Source organism: Peromyscus maniculatus, chromosome 1, assembly GCF_049852395.1.
Source record: "Peromyscus maniculatus bairdii isolate BWxNUB_F1_BW_parent chromosome 1, HU_Pman_BW_mat_3.1, whole genome shotgun sequence".
In the NCBI taxonomy this organism is placed as follows: domain Eukaryota; kingdom Metazoa; phylum Chordata; class Mammalia; order Rodentia; family Cricetidae; genus Peromyscus; species Peromyscus maniculatus.
This window is the reverse complement of record NC_134852.1, coordinates 61,155,448-61,181,424: the sequence shown is the minus strand read 5'-3', so window position 1 is coordinate 61,181,424 and position 25,977 is coordinate 61,155,448. Positions and strand designations below refer to the sequence as shown.

General features: G+C 40.2%; 2 protein-coding genes across 4 annotated transcripts in view; both read right to left on the bottom strand.

The window, feature by feature from the left end:
• Positions 1–19,960, bottom strand: part of LOC102919175 (mas-related G-protein coupled receptor member B4-like) — a 115,903-nt gene extending 95,943 nt beyond the window's left edge. For 2 of the 3 annotated variants that reach the window (XM_076543502.1, XM_076543485.1), the window contains exon 1: positions 1,013–1,183. In XM_076543502.1, coding sequence (XP_076399617.1) covers positions 1,013–1,023 — 11 coding nt within the window. In that variant the 5' untranslated portion in view covers positions 1,024–1,183. Of the gene's footprint in view, positions 1–1,012; positions 1,184–19,829 lie in introns of those variants that run through there. The other variant, XM_076543491.1, reaches the window with a different exon arrangement.
• On the bottom strand, positions 15,394–19,966 carry LOC102919883 (mas-related G-protein coupled receptor member X2-like). The gene is made up of 2 exons (XM_076543514.1): positions 19,830–19,966; positions 15,394–16,889 (listed from the first exon to the last, which is right to left on the bottom strand). The coding sequence occupies exons 1-2, from the start codon at positions 19,838–19,840 to the stop codon at positions 15,881–15,883; spliced, it is 1,020 nt and encodes a 339-aa protein (XP_076399629.1). The 5' UTR covers positions 19,841–19,966; the 3' UTR covers positions 15,394–15,880.
• Positions 19,967–25,977: the final 6,011 nt, after the last annotated feature.

Genomic DNA, 25,977 nt, shown 5'->3' with positions numbered 1-25,977 from the left:
GTGATGAATGTCAAGGGCAGATGACACATGAAGAATGCTGTTGTTAGAGACTGAAGGGACATGTGGCACTTCACTTGCAAAATGAAACCTGTCAGAAAAACAGCAGATGTCTGAAGCTGAGATACCATGCTCTCCACGTCCTGAGAGCAAACGACTGCCAATCAAGCTGCACAGCCTTCCTGGAATGAAACATCTAGCACTTTTCTCTTGTTTGTTGTTACATTATAAACAAACTCAGAAGTAAGGAATCTTGGAAAGGGTCTAGTAGAGATGAAGGAAGATATTGAAAAGGATGAAATGGATGTAAGAGCAGGGAGGGAAGGGGAATTAAAGTACATTGAATACAGAAATCAAATTATCAAATAACAAAATTAATCAATGAATAAAATTAGTTTGTATATTTAGGGAAGCACAACTACACCTGTATCCACAGTAACACCAAGCTCATGGTTCAGATGACTATTACTGTTGATACATTTCCACACTCCATGTGGTCTTCTAAGATTTGAGTTGTGTTTAACATTTTCTGTAATATTCCCTAAATATGTACATTAATGATAAATTTACTTAGCTCTGTTCTTCTCATTTGCTCATTTTTAAGATCATCATTTTTCTACTGAGAGAAACAAAGGGACGGAAGCTTTCAGTTACAGGAAACACAGGTGCCGGAGTTTCTGACAGAACTGTACTTTTAGAGACAGAACCAGTACCTGTACAAATCCATGTCAAGGAAAAGAGGATAATTCTCACAATAACAGAACATTTACATGGTTGAGATGAGAGCAGAAAAGGAGAATTTACAAGAAGTGGGCACAGCATTGATTTACAGGATTCTAATCTCCCAAAATCAAGTCTGCCTGTCCACACAGCTAAAGAATGACTTTTGTACTTCCTATGTCATTAGGAACACCTGAGACTCCTTGGCTTCTCCACCTCAAGGTATAGTTATACAGTCCCAGATGAAGAAAAACAGATAAAAATTTGGGAGAAAGGGTTTCCAAAAGCCTCTTACCTTTCCTCCATTTTCTTATGGGAAATGGTAAGCTGGTCTGTGACAAACTGGAGGGTCTCCTGAGTAAGCTGTCAACATGAAACACTTCTGTCACCCGGAGAATACTTTGAGCCTGGTGCTTGAGGAAGGGTAATCTAGATGGCAGAGAGACCTGTGGTTTCCTGTGCTTGGATCTGCTGGCATATGAGCATCACCCCTTTGAGTCATGCTCTTCACGAGGCTGTTCTGGGCAGTGGGCCTGGTTCCTATCTATCATTCTCTGGTTATGCCAACCCCTGTGGTCCCCCTACCCTGTTAGTTTCAGTTGAAACAAGAGCCTAGTTATTAAGCTAATCTAGGTATCCATCTTTCCCAGGGACTCCCAAGTGCTGGGGCTGCAGGCAGGCCACCAACCAGCATCAATGTGGGTAGTAGTGACTTGAGCTCAGGTCATCACAATTTCAGGGAAAATGCTGTACTCACTGAGCCAACTCCAGGACTATCTAAGAATATTTTCATAAAGGAGGAAATCCACTTCAGCTCCTCCATCTTTTTAATATGAAAGATTTTTTAAGCAAAAAGAGTATTCACTGAGTTTGCATGTTAGTGTGTTAGGTTGTTTGGCTGATTGTTGTCTTACTTGATAACCAGGAAACAGCAGGACATGAATTAAAGAAGAATTTCTTTATCTCCTCCTTCAGCTTTACATTTTGTAGGGTAAACAGGTTAAAATCTCATTCAACAAATCAATGCATACTAAGGTTAAACTGAAATTCAAGGACTACATTTACTATGTCTAAAATACTTTAAATTATTTCTATACCCATGTGACATTTTAGTAGATTTGCTTCCTAAGTACAGTCACTGCTTGCAAGATCTTTGCCCTGTCAGAACCATGTGAACTTTAAGCCTTTGGTTGTGGTATCAAGTTTTCCTGATTTTGTTAAAGGGATATGAAAGAAAACATGAGTATGTGTTATATATGATATAAAACTGTGAATTGGTGAGACTTATGTAAATTTTTATCAGTATTTGGAAATAATAGCACTTAAGGAAAATCTCCTCCAAATGTGAAAATGAAGAATTCCTGAGGTAACTTGACAAGAATTACAGGAGATGGTTCTTTAGATTTTTGGTGCTGAATTAATTGACAGGTCTCTGCATATATCTATCAAATTGCAGTCATGAAAAAATGCATCAGTGCTCATTAAATCACTTACATCAGTTATCCAAGTAACATTTATTAGCTGGAGGTGTGCTGCAAGGGCTGCCTACAGCCAAGAAGACTACCCTTTGTGGAGACATACACAATGAAATCATTAGTTTTAATGAGACAGAAACTGGAATAAATTAAAAGAAGCTCATTAGAAATAGGAAGGTTGCTCTGTGTCTATTAAGTGCTGTACGCTAAGGAAACTGGCATTTTCTGCACTGCTTTCAGGATTCTGCAGGAGAGAAAATTGTTTAATAGTAGGGACAGTGGAAGATCCAAGAGTTGGTGATGCTCACACAGGATTGAGGTAAAGCCATAATAAGATGATTCTAGCAACACTGGAGTCACATTTGATCAACAAGGCCTGTCTTCTTTAAAGCTCAAGAAGATATGTTTTATCTCATCTGTTATGAGATCAGGGAGCAAGGAGGAGAGAAAGTAAAAAAAAAATCCAACAAATTGATGAGGGTATTGTCTCTCAAAGCATATCTGTCTACCAAAAGCAGAGACTTTATCACCACTCCACTGCTTCCATACCTCTTCAGGGTTCCTTAAGAAGACCATGTCCACATTCACACTCTAGAGGAGTGTCCTACAAAGGCCTCTGCAGAGCCAACTAGGTCTGTCACTGATGAGGTGATAACATAGAGTTAAAAGCCAACACAGAAATAACTGATGCTGTTGGTATAGGGCACAACAGATGCATGAGAGGCCTCTGCAAATGAGGAAGAGCAGCATCCTGAGCATGAGGGTCACATAAAGCCTGTCATGTATTTCTACCTGACCAGCGGAGGCTGCCAAAACCCAAGAACTAATCAAATAATCAGCCACAGAGTTGTGATGAAATAATTAGACAGATGTGATTCATAGCCAAGTGTTTTAAGTAGCTGGCCATATCAGGCTTTTACAGGATGCTGAAAAGTAGAGCTATAATGCAAAGCAGAGTAAAAGCTACCTGACCAGTGTTTTAGATAGAATTAGTAATCCAAGAGGGGATAAAAGATGGACAGGCAATTGTTGGTGAAATTATTATTATTATTTATTATTATTATTATTATTATTATTATTATTAATTTTGGTTTTTCAAAACAGGGTTTCTCTGTGTAGCTTTGCTCCTTTCCTGGAACTCACTTGGTAACCCAAGCTGGCCTCGAACTCACAGAGATTCTCCTACCTCTGCCTCCTGAGTGCTGGGATTAAAGGCATGCGCCACCACCACCCGGCCTGTTGGTGAAATTATTAAGACCACTCCACGTAGATAAAAGGGAGGTTTATTTAGTGGCGTAACTGACAAGTGAAGAGATAGGTAGGTTCCAGGGTCTGAGGAAGGTATGTTCACTCCGACAGTGTTCTCTGGAGAACTCTGCTCAGTCTACCTTCGGGGTCCAGGAACCAAGAGAGCCAGCACATCCAGATCTCAGTCTTCAGGGTCCTCTCTTGGCCCAGCCTTGTAGGCATGACATTTACCGAAGCCTCAATGGGAATTAGAACTTTCAGATCAAGGTTGGAATGGCTACCCACTACAGGCAATGCTCAGAGATAATGACACTGAGCATACTCAGGCCTGCAGTATAGGGAGAGACACACAGGAAATGAATCTAGAGATGAAGAAAAGGTGATGGCAAGTTTATATAATGAGACCATATGAGGTGGAAGTCAGCCATTGATCATTTTTAGACATAGAAGACACCCTTGTCTATGCTAAATCACAGTAGCAGAGAACAGTCCATTTGTTGAAGTTGCTTTCTTTTTTCCATTGGATAGTTTTGGCTTCATCAAAAATCAGGTGTTCATAGGTGTGTGGTTAATATCAAGGTCTTCAATTTGATTCCATTGGTCCACATGTCGATTTTTATGTCAATACCAAGTTATTTTTATTACTATAGCTCTATAGTAGAGCTTGAGATCAGGGATAGTGATGCTTCCAGAGGTGGCTTTATTGTACAGGATTGTTTCTAGCTATCTGGGTTTTTTGTTTTTACATATGTAGGTGAGTATTTTTCTTTCCAATTCTGTAAAGAATTGTGTTGGGATTTTGTGTTAGGATTGCACTGATTCTGTAGATTGCTTTTCGTAAAATTACTGTTCTTACTGTGTTAATTCTACCTATCCATGAGCATGGGAGATCTTCCCAATTTTTTGATAGCTTCTTCAATTTCTTTCTTCAGAGACTTAAAGTTCTAGTCATACAGATTTTTCACTTGCTTAGTTAAAGTTACCCCAAAGTATTTTATATTATTTGTGGCTATTGTAAAGTGGGTGTTTCTCTACTTTCTTTCTCAGCCCATTAATCTTTTGTATTTGGGAGGGCTAATGTTTTTTTTAGTTAATCTTGTGTCCTGCCATATCACTGAAGGAGTTTGCCTGGTAAAATTTTTGCAGTAACATGTATATTATCATATCATTTCCAAATAGTAAAAGTTTAACTTCCTCTTTTCTTACATCTGTCAGAATGGCTAAGATCAAAAACACTGATAACAGCTTATGTTGGAGAGGATGTGGAACAAAGTGACCACTCCTCCACTGTTGGTGGAAGTGAAAACTTGTACAGTCACTTTGGAAATCAGTATGGCATATTTTTAGAAAATAGGGTATCAATCTTCCAGACCCAGCTATGACACTCTTGGGCATATATCCAAGGAATACTCCATCATACCACAAGGACACATGTTCTACTATGTTCATAGCAGCATTATTCATAATAGCCAGAACCTGGAAACAAACTAAATGCCCCTCAACTGAAAAACAGATAAAGAAAATGTGGCACATATACACAACGGACTATTACTCAGCAGTAAAAAATAATGACATCATGAAATTCACACGCAAATGGATGGAACTAGAAAATATGATTCTGAGTAAGGTAACCCATACTCAGAAGGACAAACATGGTATGTACTCACTCATAAGTAGATACTAGATGTAAAGTGAAAAATAACCAGACTACAACCCATCACTCCAAAGGAGCTAGCTAAAAAGGAGAACCCTAAAAGGGATGCATGGATTGCCCTGGGAAGGGGAAATAGATGAGATCTTCTAAACTGGGGGTGGTGGGAGGCAATAGAGCATAGGAGATGGGGGATGAGAACATAAGGAAACAGGATGGTCAAGCTAGAATAGGGAGAGAGTGGGAGAGCAAGGAAAGAGATGCCTTGATAAAGGGAGACATCATGGGAACAGAGAAAAACAGAGTGCTAGGGAAGTTCCCAAGAATTCACAAGGATGACTCCACCTTAGACTACTAGCAATAGTGGAGAGGGTGGCTGAACTGGCCTACTCCAGTAATCAGATTGGTGAATACCCTAAATGTCATCATAATGCCTCCATCCAGTAATTGATGGAAGCAGAGATTCACAGTCAAAACCAGGCCCAGTTTCAGAAGCCCAGTTGAAGAGAGGGAAGAGGGATTCTATGAGCAAGGGACATCAAGATCATGATGGAGAAACATACAGAGACAATCAAACCAAACGAATGGGAACTCATGAACTGTAGTACAATAGCTGTGGAGTCTCCATGGGACCGGACTAGGCCCTCTGCATAGAAGAGGCAGTTGTTTAGCTTGACCTGCTTAAGGAGCCCCTGGCAGTGGGATCAGGGTTCATCCCTGCTGCATGAGTGGTCTTTTTGAAGCCCAGTGCCTATGGTGAGACACCTTACACAGCCTTGGTTCAGGAGGAAGGGCTTGGACCTTCCTCAAGTGAATGTACCAGGCTCTGCTAACTCCCCATGGAAGGCATTGCCTTGGAGGAGGTGGGAATTGGGGTTGGGTTGGGGAGAAAAAATGAAAGATAGGAGGAGGGAGGAGAGGGGAATCTGTGGTTGGTATGTAATATAAGCAGAAATTTCTTAATAATTAAAAAAAAAGAAAAAGAGTGATGAGTCAATATGTGTATTGGAAGCTAAATGAGTGTTTTCCAAAGCCCATGAGCTGACTACTGGTCTTATTCTCATTTTACTGGTAAGGAGGTAAGGAGAAAAGGTTGAAGACATGTTCTATAAACTTGTGTCCATGGGGCTGGATCACTTTGTTAGTCCTGCAGATCTAATAACCCAGTGTCTTAGCCAACTACACATAGAGAGGCAGACACCAAGAATGAATGAGCCAGTCAAATCCAACATATGTGTTTTTCAGCAGATTTCTGAAATCAAGGAAGAGGATGCAATTAAATGAGTGGAGGAAATGCAAATGGAGCCAACTGATGTAGGAAGCTGAATGCATGAGTTCTTCCTTGCTTCAGAAAAGACAGTCTTCAGTCATCCACATTGCTAAGGACTCACCTGGCAGGCAGAATCTAAGTGGAGAGAAGTGGTATACTCTATCAGAGATGGGAAAAGCATCGGACTGAGGCATTTATCACATGCTCCTCCAGTCCTGCACTGTGGCTGCTTAATGAGTTGAAGAAAAACCACAAGATCTCTTTTTCTCTCTCAGGTCATCTTTGTCTTTTTATTGTCTGCAGTGAACGCACTTTGCATTTCTATTTATGAATGTGGTTTTGTTCGTGCCCCTTTCATTAAACTCAATGCATTATAAACTCTAGCTCTGGTGTTTGTGGCTGTAACAAAACCCTCTAGCACTTGTGCATTAGAGAATCCCAGGCTTGATATAAGTAATGTTGCTGACATCACAAAATCTAGAGCAGGTTCAATAACAGCTTCCGTCACCTTGATCCGTGTTCATAATTTACCCATTATAGAGCTATGAGAAATGTTACCTGTGCTGTGTTCCTGAGAACTTTCACATGTGTGTAGAAGGTCACTGTCAGTCAAGTGTTAATTTCCCATCAACATCTGTCTTCTACTGAAACATAATGATTCTTAAAGGTTACACTCTGTAAAATTCACAGTTCTCACTGAATGTCAAACTGAATGACAGAATTTGACTTGATGCTGAAATAGAGGTGGATAGAGGTTTTTTCAAATATCCCCTGGGTACTGGTCACTGTGTGAGGATCACAGAATCCTCTTTCTCAAACCAGAATGATGATCCATTTCAGACTCAGGTGGAGCCAGGGAGATGAGAGAAGTTCTCCCCAGATATGTCAAGGCCTAACAAACTTCTCTCCTTTTAGTCCATCTTCATGTAAACAGAAACATACCCCATGGTGTAATTCAAAATACAAGTACCTATGTACTCCCATTTTATTCACTTCCTTCCATTCTCAAGGTAGCTATGGTGGCAGTAAGATCATTCCACAAAAGTGACAATTTGTAAGAAGACACAAGCAAATTGGTAAAAGATAATAGGAAATGCCAGTTTGTCAACTGTGGTAGAGAAAGTTCTTGTAAATACACACTTTGTTAAGGCTCCAGAAAGACATAAAATATTTTATTTTCTATTAGTATCTTACATTTTCTCTTCACACTCTTCAGCATCCTGAGAAAAGTTATCACTGGGCCTTGTCAATGGATTCACAGTCAATGCTGAATTCTTACTTTACATAGGTACAGCCACACATTGACAGTAGTCAGGAAGAGAGCAGCTTGGTGTTGCATATGTTGTTTTCTTTGCTTTACTAATTAATTATCTCTCTTTTGTCTCAATTTCACTCTGTTTGATTCTGTCTATCTGTCTGTCTCTCTCTTTCTCCTCTCTCTCTGTCTCTCTGTGTCTGTGTCTGTGTCTGTCTGTCTCTCTCTCTCTGTCTCTCTCTGTCTCTCTTTCTCTCTCTCTCTCTCTCTCTCTCTCTCTCTCTCTCTCTCTCTGTGTGTGTGTGTGCGTGTGTGTGTGTGTGTGTGTGTGTGTGTGTATGTGTGTGTGTGTGTGTGTGTTAGGCTGTGAATTTACAGAGCCATAGAAACCCTGCCTGAGTAAAGCAACACTACCTTCCCAATGGCATGATCCCACAACCATGGGTGCCTACAAGCAATTCTGAATTCTTATAGCTTCTCTCCATTCCTTCAGTCCTGGTAATAGTAATGCTGCTCTGCTAAAATATGCCACCTGTTTCTCTCAGGCCTCCCTACATGTTGATAAAGAGACTGCACTGAAGATATCTCAGTTGCCCTTTTATTTCCTGCCTTCTCTTTCTGGAGGTGATTACAGATACGAGGCATATCATGGAAAATAGCAGTGAATAACAAGAAAATCAAAGCCTACTGACATTACAACAGTAGAAGTGACTTCTGTGACCTCATCTCCTCCTAAAGTCAGGCATAGCCAGATTAACTGTGGACAGTATCATGTGCAGCTGGAGGAAATGGAGCGATTTGATTAAGCTTTCTAGCTGGAGATGAAGAACAGCCACAGCTTCACAGGAGAGAACCGGCAGATGTGGGAGATAAAAAAGAGAACCATGTCATGAGCACATGGAATGCACTATCTCTTAATAAGATGCCCAGGGCATCACATGGGCATCAGGCTCTTACTGAGTAAGGAACCCTTCATAAACAGGACAGCACATGGGCTTCTGTGGTGCCTGAGGACACCAGATAAGACAGCATCTTCCTTAGGGCTGTCCTCACTCAGAAGACAGAAGTTCAGTTTAGGGTCAAGTAATGGCTCCTATTTTCAAGCAGCTCTGGGTTGCTCCTGTGAAGTAAGATCCTTCTAACTGAAGCAGTCCCTCCTAGAGGAAGGAAGGAGGCTCCTGGGGCTCTCTGACCTGCTGAGGCTGCCTGGGGAAGACTCCAAATTACCATGTCTTACTACTTTCAGGTCCGGCAGAGAACACAAAGACTGCAGCTTTCATGAGTTGTCATCCATGCTGGGGTGGCCTTTTTAAGGTGCACATGTCCCTGTGTTATCCATGCTCCTGTGAGGCCCTTCATCCACACACTACTAGTAATCCCTCACCCATACTGATGTAAAGTCACTCCAGTGAAGCAATTGTTTGACCACACAGAACTTTGGTAGAATTCTTACTTTGCTCTTCATGGGTTTCCTGGGTAAGTAGATCTTTATTCACATCGCCTCTGAAAAGTCACACAGCTGCTTGGTGTCCAAACATGGCCAAGGGATTCAAAGAGCAGAATCAGAGGAGGGTGCATCGGTCCTGCTATGAACATAACTGAACGCATCTGACATTCAGAAATGCACATGACCCTCTAGGGTCAAGAGCAGAATGTTAAGGTTTGAATATGGAAAATACTCTATAGGTTTAAATGCTTTAAATGCTTCCTCTCCAAAGGCAGGAACTAGTTGGGGAGATCACAGGAACTTTAGAAGCCAGAATGTATTAAAAACATAAGTCACTGGGAGGAATGACTTGTCCTTCCTGTCATGGTCTGCATCCTGTCTTCCAGAGTGTGACCTTCATCTTCTGCTCTGTGTCATTTCCAATATATTCTGCTCATGTGCATGGACCAAAACCTCATAACATAATATAAGTATACCATTCCTCTATAGTTATTCTGTAAAATATTTTATCACAGTGAAGCAAAAACTGATCCAGCACATTTACTTCTCAGCATATTCAGAAGTACCTTTGTTCTACAATTATCTATGATTATTGTAGTGAATAATCTTTCTAGGACGACGTTTGTAGGAGACACAGAGTTTCTTGTACTCACAGATAAACACCAGCCAAACCAGGAATATTTCTTTTTCACTCTTCAATTTCGGTTTATTTGAAAGAAATGTTTCTGATTGCACTGGAGATCTTTGAAAGAAACAAAGAATTCTTTACTTAACATGAAAAGGAATATGCCCTAGTTCTGTTGTTCATCTTATCATTATCGCTTTGTTTTAGGATGAGTGTATTTTTTGCTTTTATAGTTTATGAATATGTGGTGATTGGTTGGAGGTTATTTAAATGCAGAGGAGGTCAGAGAACAACAATAAGAATGAATTTAGTTGATGATATCGAGGGCTTGCTTGGGCCTCTTTCAGAAACAGAGCATTGATCTGTCTGGTTCACAACTGAGTAACTCAAGGGCAATTGCTAAGTGTCCTTGAGTGTAACTGATACAAAGCTTTGGATTGGAAAAACACCAGTAGCACAGGCACTGAGAGAAACAATCAATCAATGGGACCCCTTGAAACTGAGAAGCTTTTGTAGAGCAAAGGACATGGTCAACAAGACAAAACGACAGCCTACAGAATGGGAAAAAAATCTTCAACAACCCTACATCTGACAGAGGCTGATATCCAGAATATATAAAGAACTCAACAAATTAGACATCAAAATGCCCTACAATCCAATTAAGAAATAGGCTATAGAACTAAACAGAGAATTCTCAACAGAGGAAGCTCAAATGGCTGAAAGACATTTAAGGAACTGCTCAACATCCCTAATCATCAGGGAAATGCAAATAAAAATGACTCTGAGATACCACCTTACACCTGTCAGAATGGCTAAGATCAAAAACACAGAAGACAGCTTATGCTGGAGAGGATGTGGAGCAAGAGGAACTCTCCTCCACTGTTGGTGGGAATGCAAACTTCTATAGCCACTTTGGAAATCAATATGGCGCTTTCTTAGAAAATTGGGAATCAATCTCCCCCAAGACCCAGCTACACCACTCTTGTGCATATACCCAAGGAATACTCAATTATACCACAAGGGCACATGCTCAGCTACGTTCATAGCAGCATTGTTTGTAATATCCAGAACCTGGAAACAACCTAGATGCCCTTCAACTGAAGAATGGATAAACAAAATGTGGTACATATACACAATGGAGTACTACTCAGCAGAGAAAAACAATGACATCATGAGGTTTGCAGGCAAATGGATGGATCTAAAAAAAAATCATCCTGAGTGAAGTAACCCAGACTCAGAAAGACAAACATGATATGTACTCATTCATAGGCGGATACTAAATATAAAACAAAGGTTAACTAGACTCCTACTCACAACTCCAGGGAGGCTACCTAGAAAACAGGACCCTAAGAAAGACACAGGGATCTCCCAATGACAGAGAAATGGATGAGATCTACATGAGCAAACTGGACTCGGGTGGCGATGGGGGGGGGGTAATGAAGGGCAAGGATTGAGAGAAAGAGAGCTTAGGGGAGCAGGAGACCCCAGCTGGATCAAGAGTAGAGAGGGAGAACAAAGAAAAAAAGACCATGATAAATGAAGACCCCATGAGAATAGAAAGAAACAAAGTGCTAGAGAGATCCCCAGAAATCCACAAAGATACCTCCACAACAGACTGCTGGCAATGGTTGAGAGAAAACCTGAACTGACCTACTCTGGTGATAGGGTGGCCAAACAACCTAACTGTTATGCTAGAAATCTCAGCCAATGACTAATGGAAGTAGATGCAGAGATCCACGGCCAGGCCCCAGGTGGAGCTCCGGGAGTCCAATTGGTGAGAAAGAGGAGGAATTGTATGAGCGAGAATTGTTGAGGCCAAGATTGGAAAAAGCACAGGGACAAATAGCCAAACTAGTGGAAACACGTGAACTATGAACCAATAGCTGAGGAGCCCCCAACTGGATCAGGCCTTCTGAATAAGTGAGACAGTTAATCAGCTTGAAATGTTTGGGAGGCACCCAGGCAATGGGACCGGGACCTGTCCTTAGTACATGAGCTGGCTGTTTGGAACCTGGGGCCTATGTAGGGACACTTTGCTCAGCCTGGGTGAAGGGAGGAGGGGACTGGATCTGCCTGGACTGAATCTACCAGGTTGAGTTGAATCCCCAGGGAAGTCCTTGCCCTGGAGGGGATGGTAATAGTGGGTGTGTTGGGGGGAGGCGGGGGGGGGGGCAGGGTGGGGGAGGGGAAAGGACAGGGGAATCCGTAGCTGATATGTAATATTAAACCAAATTATAAAAAAATAAATAAAATAAAGAAAAAAGTAAAAATAAAAGAAATTTTAAAAAATAGATTGTTCTGAACCAGTGTCATCTGTTAATTATGAAAGTATCAATTTTTATTTAGCTGCAAGGCTTTTACTTGGAAGTGAGACAGTCAATTAGCTTGAACTCTTTGGGAGGCCCCCAGGCAGTGGGAACGGGACCTGTCCTTAGTGCATGAGCAGGCTGTTTGGAGCCTGGTGCCTATGCAGGGACACTTTGCTCAGCCTGGGTGATGGGAGGAGGGGACTGGACCTGCCTCGACTGAATCTATGAGGCTGAGATGAATCCCCAGGTGAGTCCATGCCCTGGAGGAGATGGGAATGCAGTGTGGGGAGGACAGGGAAATTCGTGGCTCAAAAAAAAGTAAGTAAATGGAAAAAAAAACCAGCAATATTAAACACATATGATTTTCTTCTTAAAGGGAAAAAAACATGCAATGTGTTATTCACCAGAAGGCTGACAGAGGATGTGGTTAGTAGCCTGGTGACTTTTGTACTTTCTGTAAGACAAAGTCCACACAGGAGCTTCCACTACACCCTTAGCATGAGCTTGGTTTTTCATCAGTCAATCTATAGAACCCACTTGTATGCAAGATGTCACAGGTTCTGTCAAAAGACTTTCTATGTAGTCACATCTTAGGCTTTATTGTGAAGATAGAATTGAATTAATTACCACCAGGGAACTTCTTTCCCAAATTGTTTCATGTTTAAATGTGCCTAAAATAAACTACCCAGTGCCAGACTATCAGAGTTTGTGCTACTGAGTCATGTTAAACTGAAATTCCTACTTGCCTCTCCTGGTTTGACAATCTGCTGGACACGATATTTGAAGACCCCCCCACACAATCATTAACCTTTGGATTTGCTTTACTGTTATTTTCTTGAAGATTTTTGCAAGTGTTTTCTTCAAAGACATTGATCTGTAGTTCTTCATGGAATTCATGTCTGGTCCTCTCTAATTATTAGATGGAACTGACAGTGATCTGTGTGATTCTGAGTTTTTCTGGGACTAAGACCTTTAATTTTGGATTCAGTATCATTTTGTTGTTATTTTTGTTTTAATATTTCATTTCATGTATAAATTTGTATGTGTCTGTGTATCTGTATAATTGTATGGGGTGGTATTACTGGCCCTCATGGAAGCCAGAAGCATGATATTCTTTTGGAACTGGAGCAATAGGTGGCTGTGAGCTACCTGGTATGGATGTTGGAACCTACCCTAGTCCTCTGCAAGAGTAGTGTGTGCTTTTAACTTCTGAGTCACATCTCCAGTCTCATCACTAATTTGTGTCTTCATGAATGTATCATGGTGAGTGGTGATGTATACATCTCCAGGTCTGTCCATTTCTACTAGGCTACTAATCTCTTATCATCTATATGCTCATAAGAATCTAAAGTATCCTTTTGCATTTCACTGATATCAGCCCTGAAGTCTTTCTCACCAATGATAATATGTATTTGAATCCTACACAACATTTTCTAAGTTAGTCTAAGTGAAAGCTTTTCAATACAGTTTCTCTTTTTAATCTGGCATCACGCAAGCTACCATTTGCCTCATGTCCACTAGTTTTTATTTTTAAGAAGCAGTTCTTTCTTTTGTTCATCATTGTTTTGTTTGAATCTTTACTTCACTTACATCTTCTCTGATATTTATTACTTATTCTCTTCTACTAATATTTATTTTGGTTTTCTATCTTGTTTCCTAGCTCCTTGAGAAGTTCAGATAATTTTTCATTACATGCTTAACTGGAAAATGCATTAAGTTCTACTTGAGAAGTCCTCATAGTCTTTAATAGTACCAACACAGTTTAAAAGTCCGAAATCTCTTCTGAGACTTGAGGCAATCTCCTAATTGTAAACCTTTCATCAAATCAAAGTGCAAATTATATATTCCAACATACAAAGTCAGATAGCATTCATTATCATTACAGATAGGAGATATGGGAGCATAAAATACTGGGCAAAAGAAAAATAAAATTCAGCAGGGAAAACTCCAAATCCTGTAGCTCCACGTCTTGATGTCAGAAGGCTGAGAAGACTCTGCCCTCTCAGCTTTGATGACTGCAGCACTCCTCTCTCTCCAGGACTGGTTTCACTCACTCTATGCAGCTCCCCTTGGCAGGTTCCCCAAAGTTCTGGAAGCTCCAACATCTTGGAGTCTCCAGCTAAATCTAGGCTTCACTTTCACAGCTTCACACAATGTCCTCTCCAGGACTCAATGCAGGGAATCCCCTACCACATGCCTGTCCTCAGTGGCTTTCCTTAACCATGAAAGAAGATTCCATGACCACTTTACTCCTGATTTCTTTTTGACTCTAATGTCAGAACCACATGGCTGAATCTGCTAACTTTTGTATTCTGCTTAGAATGGAACATGACTTCTTCTTTGAATTACATTTACATAAGCTTTAATTTGTTGATTTCATTTGTTGAATATGTTTTCCTTTGTTTTAGGAGAGACTTTAGACACTGGATTTTTTGCCAGTTGGAAGTTTAGCTGAATACATTCTAACCCTGAGAGCAGCACTCCCTTTATTCCATGGCACATCAGGCCTTTCTTTTAAATACTTTCTCTTTGAGCACAAGACTTGTTTCCAACATTAAATTTCCTGGTTATCTTTTTTTTATTCTACATTTTGTGTTTCATTTTGTCCTGCTTAATCTTTTTCATTGTATACCTAACATCATTTGCCAACAAAAGTGGTCCCTAAATCTTTCATTTAGACTCAGGCAGATACTTAGGACAAGAGCAAAAAGCAGCAACATTCTTTGCAAAATATCACAAGATTAGTCACTAGCACAGATGCTGATTAGGAGAGGTAAGAGAGTGTTTTGTGTCTTGATTGGATTCTGAGTCCTATAGCCACAGGCACTTAAGTAAGTTTGTTGATTTGTTTCCTTTGGTCTGCACATATTGTGCTCTCTTAACTTTACTTCAACTGAAATTATCACATATTTCATCTTTAGAATTGAAATAATATTCTATAGAAAGTGTTACTAAACTAAGCATAATTCAAGTAGTAAATGCTGTGGCCTCTTGGGAATGGCATAAATTTAACACAGGTTTGATTTCAAGGGGACCTAGTTATAACTGCTGGAACCTCATTGGAAATTTGTCATGAGAGATTATAAGGCAGAGAGAAGGCAAATCATGGCAAAAACAAGAGAAGAAAGAGAGAAGACTTGACCATGGAATGCTAAGCAAGGCACTGTGGAAGGACCCAGTGGAGAACAGTCTCTCTCCTCCTTCAGTTGTACATGGATGTTAATGGACCTCATTACAAAACATAACCACACTCATCCTATGCTTAAAGTGGAAGACACAGCAAACTTGAAGGTAAGGACTTCACAGGGAGAATAGAGATTTAACACAGACTTCTCTTGAGAATGTATATTTGTTTACTTAGAAATTTATATAAGAAAGACATTTCTCCATAAATTCTCTAAAATCTATAAAAATAAGCATTTTAGTTATTAGATTTTATAATATAATAAGGTCATATTATAAATATATTCAATATTTGACACTTCAAACATTGAGAAAAATGTTCTTTAAAACAGTAAATATTTGCAAAATATAACATGGATTTAAGTACTGTCAAGTTCAGTGACCAAAGAAATGCAACTCTTTACTCCATGGAGATATGGAGGGATTTGTCAATAGTGGTCAACAGCTCTCCAGGACACCAGAAGGCTCCAAGGAGTCCCATCAAAAGGAGATGATGAAGCACTGACCAAGAAAGCTCCAGAAATACTGCAGTCTGTATTTGTATAACAAGTCAAGTATCAATCAACTTCCACAAGATTGACTACTTCCCCAAATGATTTAACTTCAGATCATCACTAAACAAAGTTATAAAAATGCAATGAAGTGATAAGGACAAAGTTGTTTCTCAGCACTACTTCTGAATGGTCAGAGCAGCTTGTAGTCACTGCCAGACTGGTTTCATTTCCCTAGATCTTCCTGAAGATTCTCCTTCTCCACTTTCTTCCTCCACAGGAGTGTCCTGCATGGCTCTCTGCAGAAGTAGCTTGAGAGTGTTTCTCTGGAACCTACGATTCCTAATAGAGCCAACAAGGAAGTAAATGATGGGATTGGCACAGCTGTTAAAACAGGACAGACATATTGTCACTGGATAAAAATTACAAAGCATTACAGATTGAAAATTGTCAATCCATGCTAAGAGGAACCAGAAGATCCCATAGGGCAAACCAAAGAGCAGGAAGACCAGCACTGTGCACACAATGGTCACATACAGCCTAGTCACAGGAATCCTCTGTGAGCCACAGAAGATAGTAACAATTAAGGCCAGACTGGACCCCAAGAGAATCACAAATAAAACAATTAGCCATGCAGCAGTGATGAAATCAAATGCCTGACACCAATCAGGGCCAAGACTATCAAATAGGAAGCCGCATTCCATCCCTTCCAGGAGGCTCAACAACAGGGACAGAAACCAAGTCAGGGTACATATGACAGCTGATGTGTGCCTTGGGCGATAGCAACGATACCAGATGGGCCACATGACAGACAAGCTTCGTTCAAAGCTAATGGCACTGAGGATGCTCAAGCCACAAAGATAGGCAAAGTTTAACACAACAAAACAAAAAGGGGGCATGCCAATGGTCTTGGAGTAGAAGATGTTCAAAATAATATGAAGACAAAGTACAATTTGAAAGCATATGAAGAGAAAGTCAGCCACAGCCAGGTTGAGGATGTAGACAGAGAAGGCATTCCTGTGCATGTGGAATCCCAAAAACCACAGCACTATGGCATTTCCAACCAGCCCAACTAGGCCAATGATGAGGGAAAGAGAAGTCATGGTACAGGACAAGATGTCACAAAATGAAATTCCAGTGCTGTTGCTTCCATTCAGTGTCGTGAAGTTAATCAGCAAATCTGCAATGTTTAAATCAACTCTTAGGAGCTCTTCAGTCCTGTAAGTGGAAAGAAAAAGAAGATATGAGCACTGTGGGAGCCCGTTCTCAGATTCCTCGTGGCTTTACCCAGCAGGTCCGCATAGAGGATGATTAGGACCATGGGCCTGAGTGCAGGTGTCTGAGATGGTCTGTACTTGGTGCTGGGGGAGGAGGTTTTTTGCTCCACCCCTTGGCGTCTCTATAAAAATCCTATGGCAGAGACAGTTGGGGTCCATTGGAAAAGGTTCCTGGCCCTCTCAAGGCTATCCTTTATTTTCTATCTGTTTATCTCCACAATATTCTCCACAATAAATCCTTCTATCCAATATTTCCTGCTGCTCACACTCAAGAAAACTCTGGCGAGCTGTGGGGTTGGTGGGTAAATACCCCACAGAGCACATGCTGTATATTTTTTGAATCTCATGACATTCTGCTCTGTTGAATGACTGAGCTGGCTCATTAGGAGAAGAAACAGTATTGTAGATACTGAGTAATTTATGAAAACTAACATATATGGAGCATTAATTTAAGTTCAGTTTGTATTTTTTTCAGCTATCTACAAACCATGTTCTGTACTGATATGAGAATAGTTGGTGGCCCCAATATAGACACTCAGTCTCTTGGTCTGTGTCAGAAAGAAATAGAACTCTGAAGCCAACTTTCTTTCTGTCATTAGGCTGGTTCCTCTCCTTTGAAGGAACTTGGAAGCCAGAAGCCTGACCAACAGCTGCTCTTAGTCCTGGCAGGGGAAGTCTATCAACTGGGAAAATATAGAAATTGTGAATGAGAGTGATGGAGAGAAGGTCAAGTCCTACTAAGACCAGTATGAAAAGAACCAGACCTACAGGCTAATTTGACTCAGTCACCATTTCAGATTTGAAACTAGAAAGCAGGAAAGCCTTTGAGGCCATTAAGCACTTTTCTGTTGTCTGTTGCTATATCACAAGTTTCTCTCTCTCCACAGGGGCTCAATGACTAGGTGGGAATTTTCACTAGACAATTGAATAAATGAATCATAAACCAAACAGTGAATTAAATATTTTAGAGCAAGTTTAGTAACACTAAATGCACAGAAAGTGTCATGGCTGATGAATCTGTCTCTAGTGTGATTGGAAGAATGGCATTTGGTGCAGAGATGGCTAACAATGACTTTTGTCATTCTCCAACATGGGAATGTCAAATTATTTTAACCTGTGGGTTGTGACCCTTTTGGGTAAATTTGTAACAATGAAAACATATCCTGCATATCAGATATTTACATTACATTTCATGACAGTAGCAAACTTACAGTTATGAAGTAGCAACAAAGATAATTTTATCATCGGGGGCACTACAACATGAGGAATTATGTTAAAGGGAAGCAGCATTAGAAAGGCTGAGAACCTCTGACCGTGAAGAATTAGGCACAAGATTATGAGATGAATTGAATGTCTAGCATGCCTCACAAGTTAAAAATTTAATAGGGAGAAACAGAGAGAAGAAGAGAAGTGGGAATGATTCTAAGTTGAGAGTATTGTTGCACAGAATCATCTACAGGGCTTGAAGACAGAAAGGGTCTCTAGGAGGGTGATAGAAACTCCTCTACCAGCCATGTTGGCTTATCTTGTGGAATATCAGCACTCTAGAGGCTAAGGCAGAAAGAATTCCATGAATTAAAAACAGTCTGAGCTATTTAGTAAGTCCAAAAAAGCTTGGGCTGTGAGAAAAGAAAGCATGAAAAAAGTGAAAAATATAAGAAATGTGAGACTCAATTTGGAGACCTAACCTATGAATACTATGTTCAAATGATAGGAATGAGATGCAGACTAAAGCATAGAAAAGTAATTCCATGAACTAGCACAAGGGTTTTCCTTGATCTACAGGAGGATATGGATATTCAAAGTGAGGAGGTGTTCCAAATGGACATGACAAGAAATGAACCCATACACAACAAACTGTCCTGACAAGTGTCAGGAATAGATGACCAATGAAATATGCTGGTATTGATTTTTGAAGTGGCATGTGGCACTTTACTTGCAAAATGAAACCTTTCAGAAAAACAGCAGATTTCTAAAGCTGGGAGACCATGGAAAGGTGTGTTCCACATCCTAAGAGGAAACAACTGCCAATCAAGCTGCCCCCCACTTCTTGGGATGAAACATTAGGAACTTTTCTCTTGTCTGTTGCTATATTACAAACAAAACCAAAAATGATGAACTGGGAAAGGATCTAGTAGGGATGGAGGAGGAAGTTGAAAAGGATGAGATGGATGTAAGAGAGGGGAGGGGAGGGTAATCAGCATACATTGAATATAGAAATCAAATTATCAAATAACACAATTAATCAATGAATAAAATTAGTTGTATGTCTCGGGCAGCACTACACCTGCATCCACAGTAATATGCAGCACTTCTTTCAAATGAATATTATTGTTGATACATCTCCACCCTCCATGTGTTCTTCTTGCATTAGAGTTGGGTTAACATCTTGGGTAACATTCCCTAAATATGTACATTACTGATAAATTATACTTAACTCTGTTCTTCTCAGTTGCTCATTTTTTAGACCATCATTTTCCTACTGAGAGAAATAAAAAAGAATGAAAGGGATCCATTGTAAGAAACACAGGTGCCTGAGGTTCTGACAGAACTATACTTTAGAGACAGAGCCTGTACCCATATGTATGACATGTCAAGGAAAGTGGCAGGATTCTCACAATAACAGAACACTTGCATGGTTGAGATGAGAGCAGAATAAGTAGAATTTACAAGAAGTGGGCACTGCTTTTATTTACAGGATTCTAATCTCCCAAAATCAAGTCTGCCTGTCCATACTGCTAAAGAATAACTTTTGTACTTCCTATGTCTTTAGGAACACCTGAGACTCCTTGGCTTCTCCACCTCAAGGTATAGTTATACGGTCAGAGATGAAGAAAAACAGATAAAAATTTGGGGGAAAGGGTTTCCAAAAGCCTCTTACCTTTCCTCCATTTTCTTATGGGAAATGGTAATCTGGTCTGTGACAAACTGAAGGGTCCCCTGAGTAAGCTGTCACATGAACAGCTTACTGTGTCGCCCGGAGAATGCTGTGAGCCTGGTGCTTGAGGAAGGGTAATCTAGATGGCAGAGAGACCTGTGGTTTCCCGTGCTTGGATCTGCTGGCATATGAGCATCACCCCTTTGAGTCATGCTCTTCACGAGGCTGTTCTGGGCAGTGGGCCTGGTTCCTATCTATCATTCTCTGGTTATGCAAACCCCTGTGATCCCCCTACCCTGTTAGTTTCAGTTGAAACAAGAGCCTAGCTATTAAGCTAATCTAGGTATCCATCTTTTCCCAGGGACTCCCAGGTGCTGGGACTACAAGCAGGACAATGTGGGTAATAGTGATTTGAGCTCAGGTCATCACAATTTCAGGGAAAATGCTTTACCCACCTAAGCAGTCTCTGGCAATATCTAAGAATATTTTCATAAAGGAGGAAATCCACTTCAGCTCCTCCATCTTTTTAATATGAAAGATTTTTTAAGCAAAAAGATTATTCACTGAGTTTGCATGTTAGTGTGTTAGGTTGTTTGGCTGGTTGGTTGTCTTACTTGATAACCAGGAAACAGTAGGATATGAATTAATGGAGAATTTCATTATCTCCTCCTTCAGCTTTACATCTCGTAGGGTAAACAGGTTAAAATCTCATTCAACAAATCAATGCACATTAAGGTTAAACTGAAATTCAAGGACTACATTTACTATGTCTAACATACTTTAAATTATTTCTATACCCATGTGACATTTTAGTAGATTTGCTTCCTAAGTACAGTCACTGCTTGCAAGATCTTTGCCCTGTCAGAACTATGTGAACTTTATGCCTTTGGTTGTGGTATCACGTTTTCCTCATTTTGTTAAAGGGATATGAAAGAAAACATGAGTATGTGTTATATATGATATAAAACTGTGAATTGGTGACACTTATGTAAAATTTTATCAGTATTTGGAAGTAATGACACTTAAGGAAAATCTCCTCCAAATGTGAAAATGAAGAATTCCTGAGGTAACTTGACAAGAATTATAGGAGATGGCTTATTAGACTTTTGGTGCTGAATTAATTGACAGGTCTCTGCATATATCTATCAAATTTCAGTCATGAAAAAATGCATCAGTGCTCTTTAAATCACTTGCTTCACTTATTCAAGTAACATTTATTAGCTGGAGGTGTGCTGCAAGGGCTGCCTACAGCCAAGAAGACTACCCTTTGTGGAGACATACACAATGAAATCATTAGTTTTATGAGACAGAAACTGGAATAAATTAAAAAGAAGCTCATTAGAGTAGGACAGTTGTTCTGTGTCTATTAAGTGCTGTGCCCTAAGGAAACTGGCATTTTCTGCACTGCTTTCAGGATTCTGTAGGAGAGGAAATTGTTCAATAGTAGGGACAGTGGAAGATCCAAGAGTTGGTGATGCTCACACAGGATTGAGGTGAAGCCATAATAAAATGATTCTAGGGACACTGGGGTCACATTTAATCAACAATTCCTGTCTTCTTTAATGCTCATATGTTTTATCTCATCTCTTATATTAGATAAGGGAGGAAGGAGGAGAAAAAGTAAGAAAATCCTCCAAATTGATAAGGGCATTGTCTCTCAAAGCATATCTGTCTACCAAAAGCAGAGACTTTATCACCACTCCACTGCTTCCATGCCTCTTCAGGGTTCCTTAAGAAGACCATGTCCACATTCACACTCTATAGGAGTGTCCTACAAAGGCCTCTGCAGAACCAACTAGGTCTGTCACTGATGAGGTGATGACATAGAGTTAAGAGCCAACACAGAAATAACTGATGCTGTTGGCACATCTGTTGACAGAAAATAAAATGGACATGAAGAACAACCAAAGCATTTGACCAAATCAGACTCAACCTAGAAGAGTGTGGCACCACAGATGCATGAGAGCCCTCTGCAGATGAAAAAGAGCAGCATCCTAAGCATGTGGGTCACATAAAGCCTGTCATGCACTTCTACCTGAAACATCAATGGTCCTGATCAGCAGAAGCTGCCAAAAACCAAGAACTAATAAAATAATCAGCCACAGGGTTGTGATGAAATAATTAGACAGACGCAATTCATAGCCAAGTGTTTTAAGTAGCCAGCCATATCAGGCTCTTATAGGATACTGAAAAGTAGAGATATAATGCAGAGCAGAGTAAATACTACCTGGCCAGTGTTTTAGATAGAACTGGTAATCCAAGAGGGCATAAAAGATGGACAGGCAGTGCTCAGAGATAATGACACTGAGCACACTCAGGCCTGCAGTATAGGGAGAGACACACAGGTAATGAATCTAGAAATGAAGACAAGGTGATGGCAAATTTATATAATGAGACCACATGAGGTGGAAATCAGCCATTGGGGAGATCACAGGAACTTTAGAAGCCAGAATGTACTAAAGAAGTAAGTCAATGGGAGGAATGACTTGTCCTTCCTGTCACGGTCTGCATCCTGTATTCCAGAATGTGACCTTCATCTTCTGCTCTGTACTCTCATTTCCATTATATTCTGCTCATGTGCATGGGCCAAATCCTCACAGCATAAATGTAAGTAAATCATTCCTCTCTAGTTATTCTGTAAAATGTTTTGTCACAGTGAAGCAAAAAACTACTCCAGCACAGTTTCTGCTCAGCCTATGCTGAAGCACCTTTGTAATGCAATGAACTGCAAATATTGAGGTGAATAATCTCTCTAAGGAACTGTTGGATTTGCTTTTCTGTTACTTTTTTTAATGCTTTTGCAAGCGCTTTTGTTTTTCAAAGATATTAGTCTATGGTATTTCATGGACATATGTCTCGTCTTTAAATGTTAGATGAAACTGACAAGTGAACTGTGTACTTCAGAGCTTTTCTTACACTGATAATTAAATTATAGACTCAGTATCACTGTTTTTTACTAAGATTTCATTTCAGGTATCATTGTGTGTGTGTGTGTGTGTGTGTGTGTGTGTGTGTGTGTGTGTGTGTGTGTCCCTATATCAGTATCTGTGTGGTGGCAAAGCATGTGCTTAAGGAGACCAGAATCATTGGATCACTCTAGGTGTAGTTACAGTGGTCATGAGGAGCCTGGTGTGGGTGCTAGAACCAAACTCCTCCCTCTGTGAAAACAGTGTGTGCTTTTAACTGCTGAGTCACTTCTCCATCCCCATCATTTTTGTGTTTCATGAATGTTTCTTGGTGAGGGTTGATGTGTATGTCTCCATGTGTGTCTATTTTTATTACGCTACCGCCTTTTACATCTATATTGTCATAACAATCTCCAATGATCTTTTGCACTTCCATGACATCAGTGCTAAAGTCTTTCACTAATGATATTGATTATTTCTGTCCTATATCTCTCTTTCTAAGTTAGTATAGAGGGAAGCTTTTCAATTCAATGTCTCTTTTCTAAGAAGCAGCTCTTTGTATTGTTCATCACTGTTGTGTTTGAATCTTCATTTGTGTCTTCTCTGATCTTTATTACTTATTCCCTTCTACCAATTGTGATTTTGGCTGTGTTTCTTGTTTTCAATATCCCTGAGATGTCCAGATGTTTTCTTCATTATTTACATACTTGTGTAGGTGAGGGGATGCTGCACACATCAACAACGGTGCACCTGCAGTTGTCAGAGAACAAATTTGAGGAGGAGTTCTGTCCTTATACTGTGTGAATCTCAGAAATGGAACTCAGATGTTCAGGCTCATTAGCAAGAGACTCCAATTGAGTCCTGTTGATGCTGATGACATGTTCACAGGTTTTGGGTCATTCTTTGGATACAGAAAACCTACCTGCCAGTGGCCATACCCCCAGTGAAAATTCAGTCTCCCTCCCCAGGAACCATCTACTACCAAGAATGCCTCATATAGAGTTGGTTCCTTGGAAGTCCCTCTTAATTCCATGATGGAATACAAAATAATTTTTTGAATATGTCACTCATGAGTACTGAATTTACATATTTCCATACCTTTTCTACCACAACTCTCTGTGTGCCCCCTACTCTCTTTCAAATTCAAGAAACTTTTTGTTAATTATTAGGAAAAACACATAAATTGATATGTGTATCTATATGTGTGTATATAGCCTACTGAGATTATTGAGTGCTGTTCCTAAGTACATGTTTTTAAGGCTGACTAGCTAGGGTTTAATAACCAGTCAGGGAATCATCCCTGAAGAAGATTGATTCTCCTTCTCTCAGCAGCCATTGATTGCTCATAGCTCTTCATCTAGGAGTGAAATTCTGTGGGATTTCTCCTACTCACATTGGCAGATCTACCAGTGTTGACATTTTATGGATGTAGCTTCCCTTTCATATCTAGAAGACATTATCTAGCAGCAGTTTTTCTGGTCCTCTGGATCTTGAAATCTTTCTGCCCAATTTACATAATATTCCCTGAGGTTGTATTGTAGATAAAATTCTAGAGGAAAATTTATCTAACTGGAGGAGGGCAGGAGATAAAAAAAGAAACCATGTCATGAGCTTATGGGGTCCACTATCTCTGAATTAAGGGGCCCATTCCTCCATGAGACATCACATTGTCATTTGGTTTTACTGAATGTGGAGTCTTTTCCTACCAGAGGACAGCACATGGTTTCTAAGATAACTAAGAACATCAGACAAGACACATTCTTCTGTAGGGCAGTCCCCAAACTGAAGACTAGAAGTCCATTTTAGGGTCAAGTAATGGCCTCCTTCTTTTAGGCATCTCAGAGCAGCTGCTGTGAAGCAAGTCCCTTCTACCTGAAGCAGTCCCTCCTAGAGGAAGGAAGAAGGCTCCTGAGGCTCTGTCTCCAGCTGAGGCAGCCTGGGGAAGACTCAGAATGAACATGTCCTACTGCCTTTAGTCCAGCAGGGAGCTCCAAGACTACAGCTTTCATGAGTTGTCATCCATGTTGGAGTGGCCTTTTGAAGGTGCAGATGTCCCTGTGTCACCCATGCTCCTTTGAGGCACTTCTTCCACACTCTACTATTACTAATCCTTCACTCCTAATACTATAATATGCTCCAATAAACTAGGTGGTTCACCAAACTGAACTCTGGTAGAATTCTTTCTTTGCTCTTAACAGGTTTCTTGGGTAAGTAGATGTTTATTCTCATTTCCTCTGAAATGTCACACAACTGCTTGGTGTCCAACCATGGCCAAGATAATCAAAGAGGAATTTGAGAGGAGGGTACATGGGCCCTGCTGTGAACATAACTAAATGCATCTGACATTCTGAAATGCATATGACCCTCTAGAAGGTTAAGGTTTGTGTATGGAAAACACTCTATAGGTTCAAGAGCAGAAGGTTTAGGTTTGAGTATGGAAAACACTCTATAGGTTTATGTACTTTAAATGCTTCCTCTCCAGATGCTGGAGCTACTTGGGGAGATCACAGGAACTTTAGAAGCCAGAATGTACTAACGAAGTAAGTCACTGGGAGGAATGACTTGTCCTTCCTGTCACAGTCTGCATGCTGTCTTCCAGAGTGTGACCTTCATCCTCTGCTCTGTGCTCTCATTTCCATTATATTCTGCTCATGTGCATGGACCAAACCCTCGTAGCATAAATATAAGTAAACCATTCCTCTCTAGTTATTCTGTAAAATATTTCATCACAGTGAAACAAAACTAATCTGGCACATTTACTGCTCAGTATAGGCACTAGAATGAACTGCAATCATTGTTATGAATAATCGTTCTCACCTACCATTTAGGAGAACAGATGTTCTTGTGCTCACAGATAAGCACCAGCAAAAACAGGACTATTAAACACATAGGATTTTCTTTCTAAAGGGATAAAAGAGTAATGTGTTATCTACCCAGAAAGCTGGGAGAGGATGTTATTAGTAGCCTGGTAACTTTTGTGCTTTCTGTAGGACAAAGACCACATCAGATCCTCCACTACATCCTTATCATGAGCTTGTTTTTTTGTTAGTCATCCTATAGAATCCATCTGTATGAAAGATATCACAGGTTCTGTAAAAACACATTCTATGTAGTCACATCTTAAGCTTTATTGTGAAGACTGGATTGAATTATCACCAGGGAACTATTTTCCCAAATTTTCCATGTTTAAATGTGCCTAAAATAGGCTTCCCTGTGTCAGACTATCACAGTTTGTACCAACATGT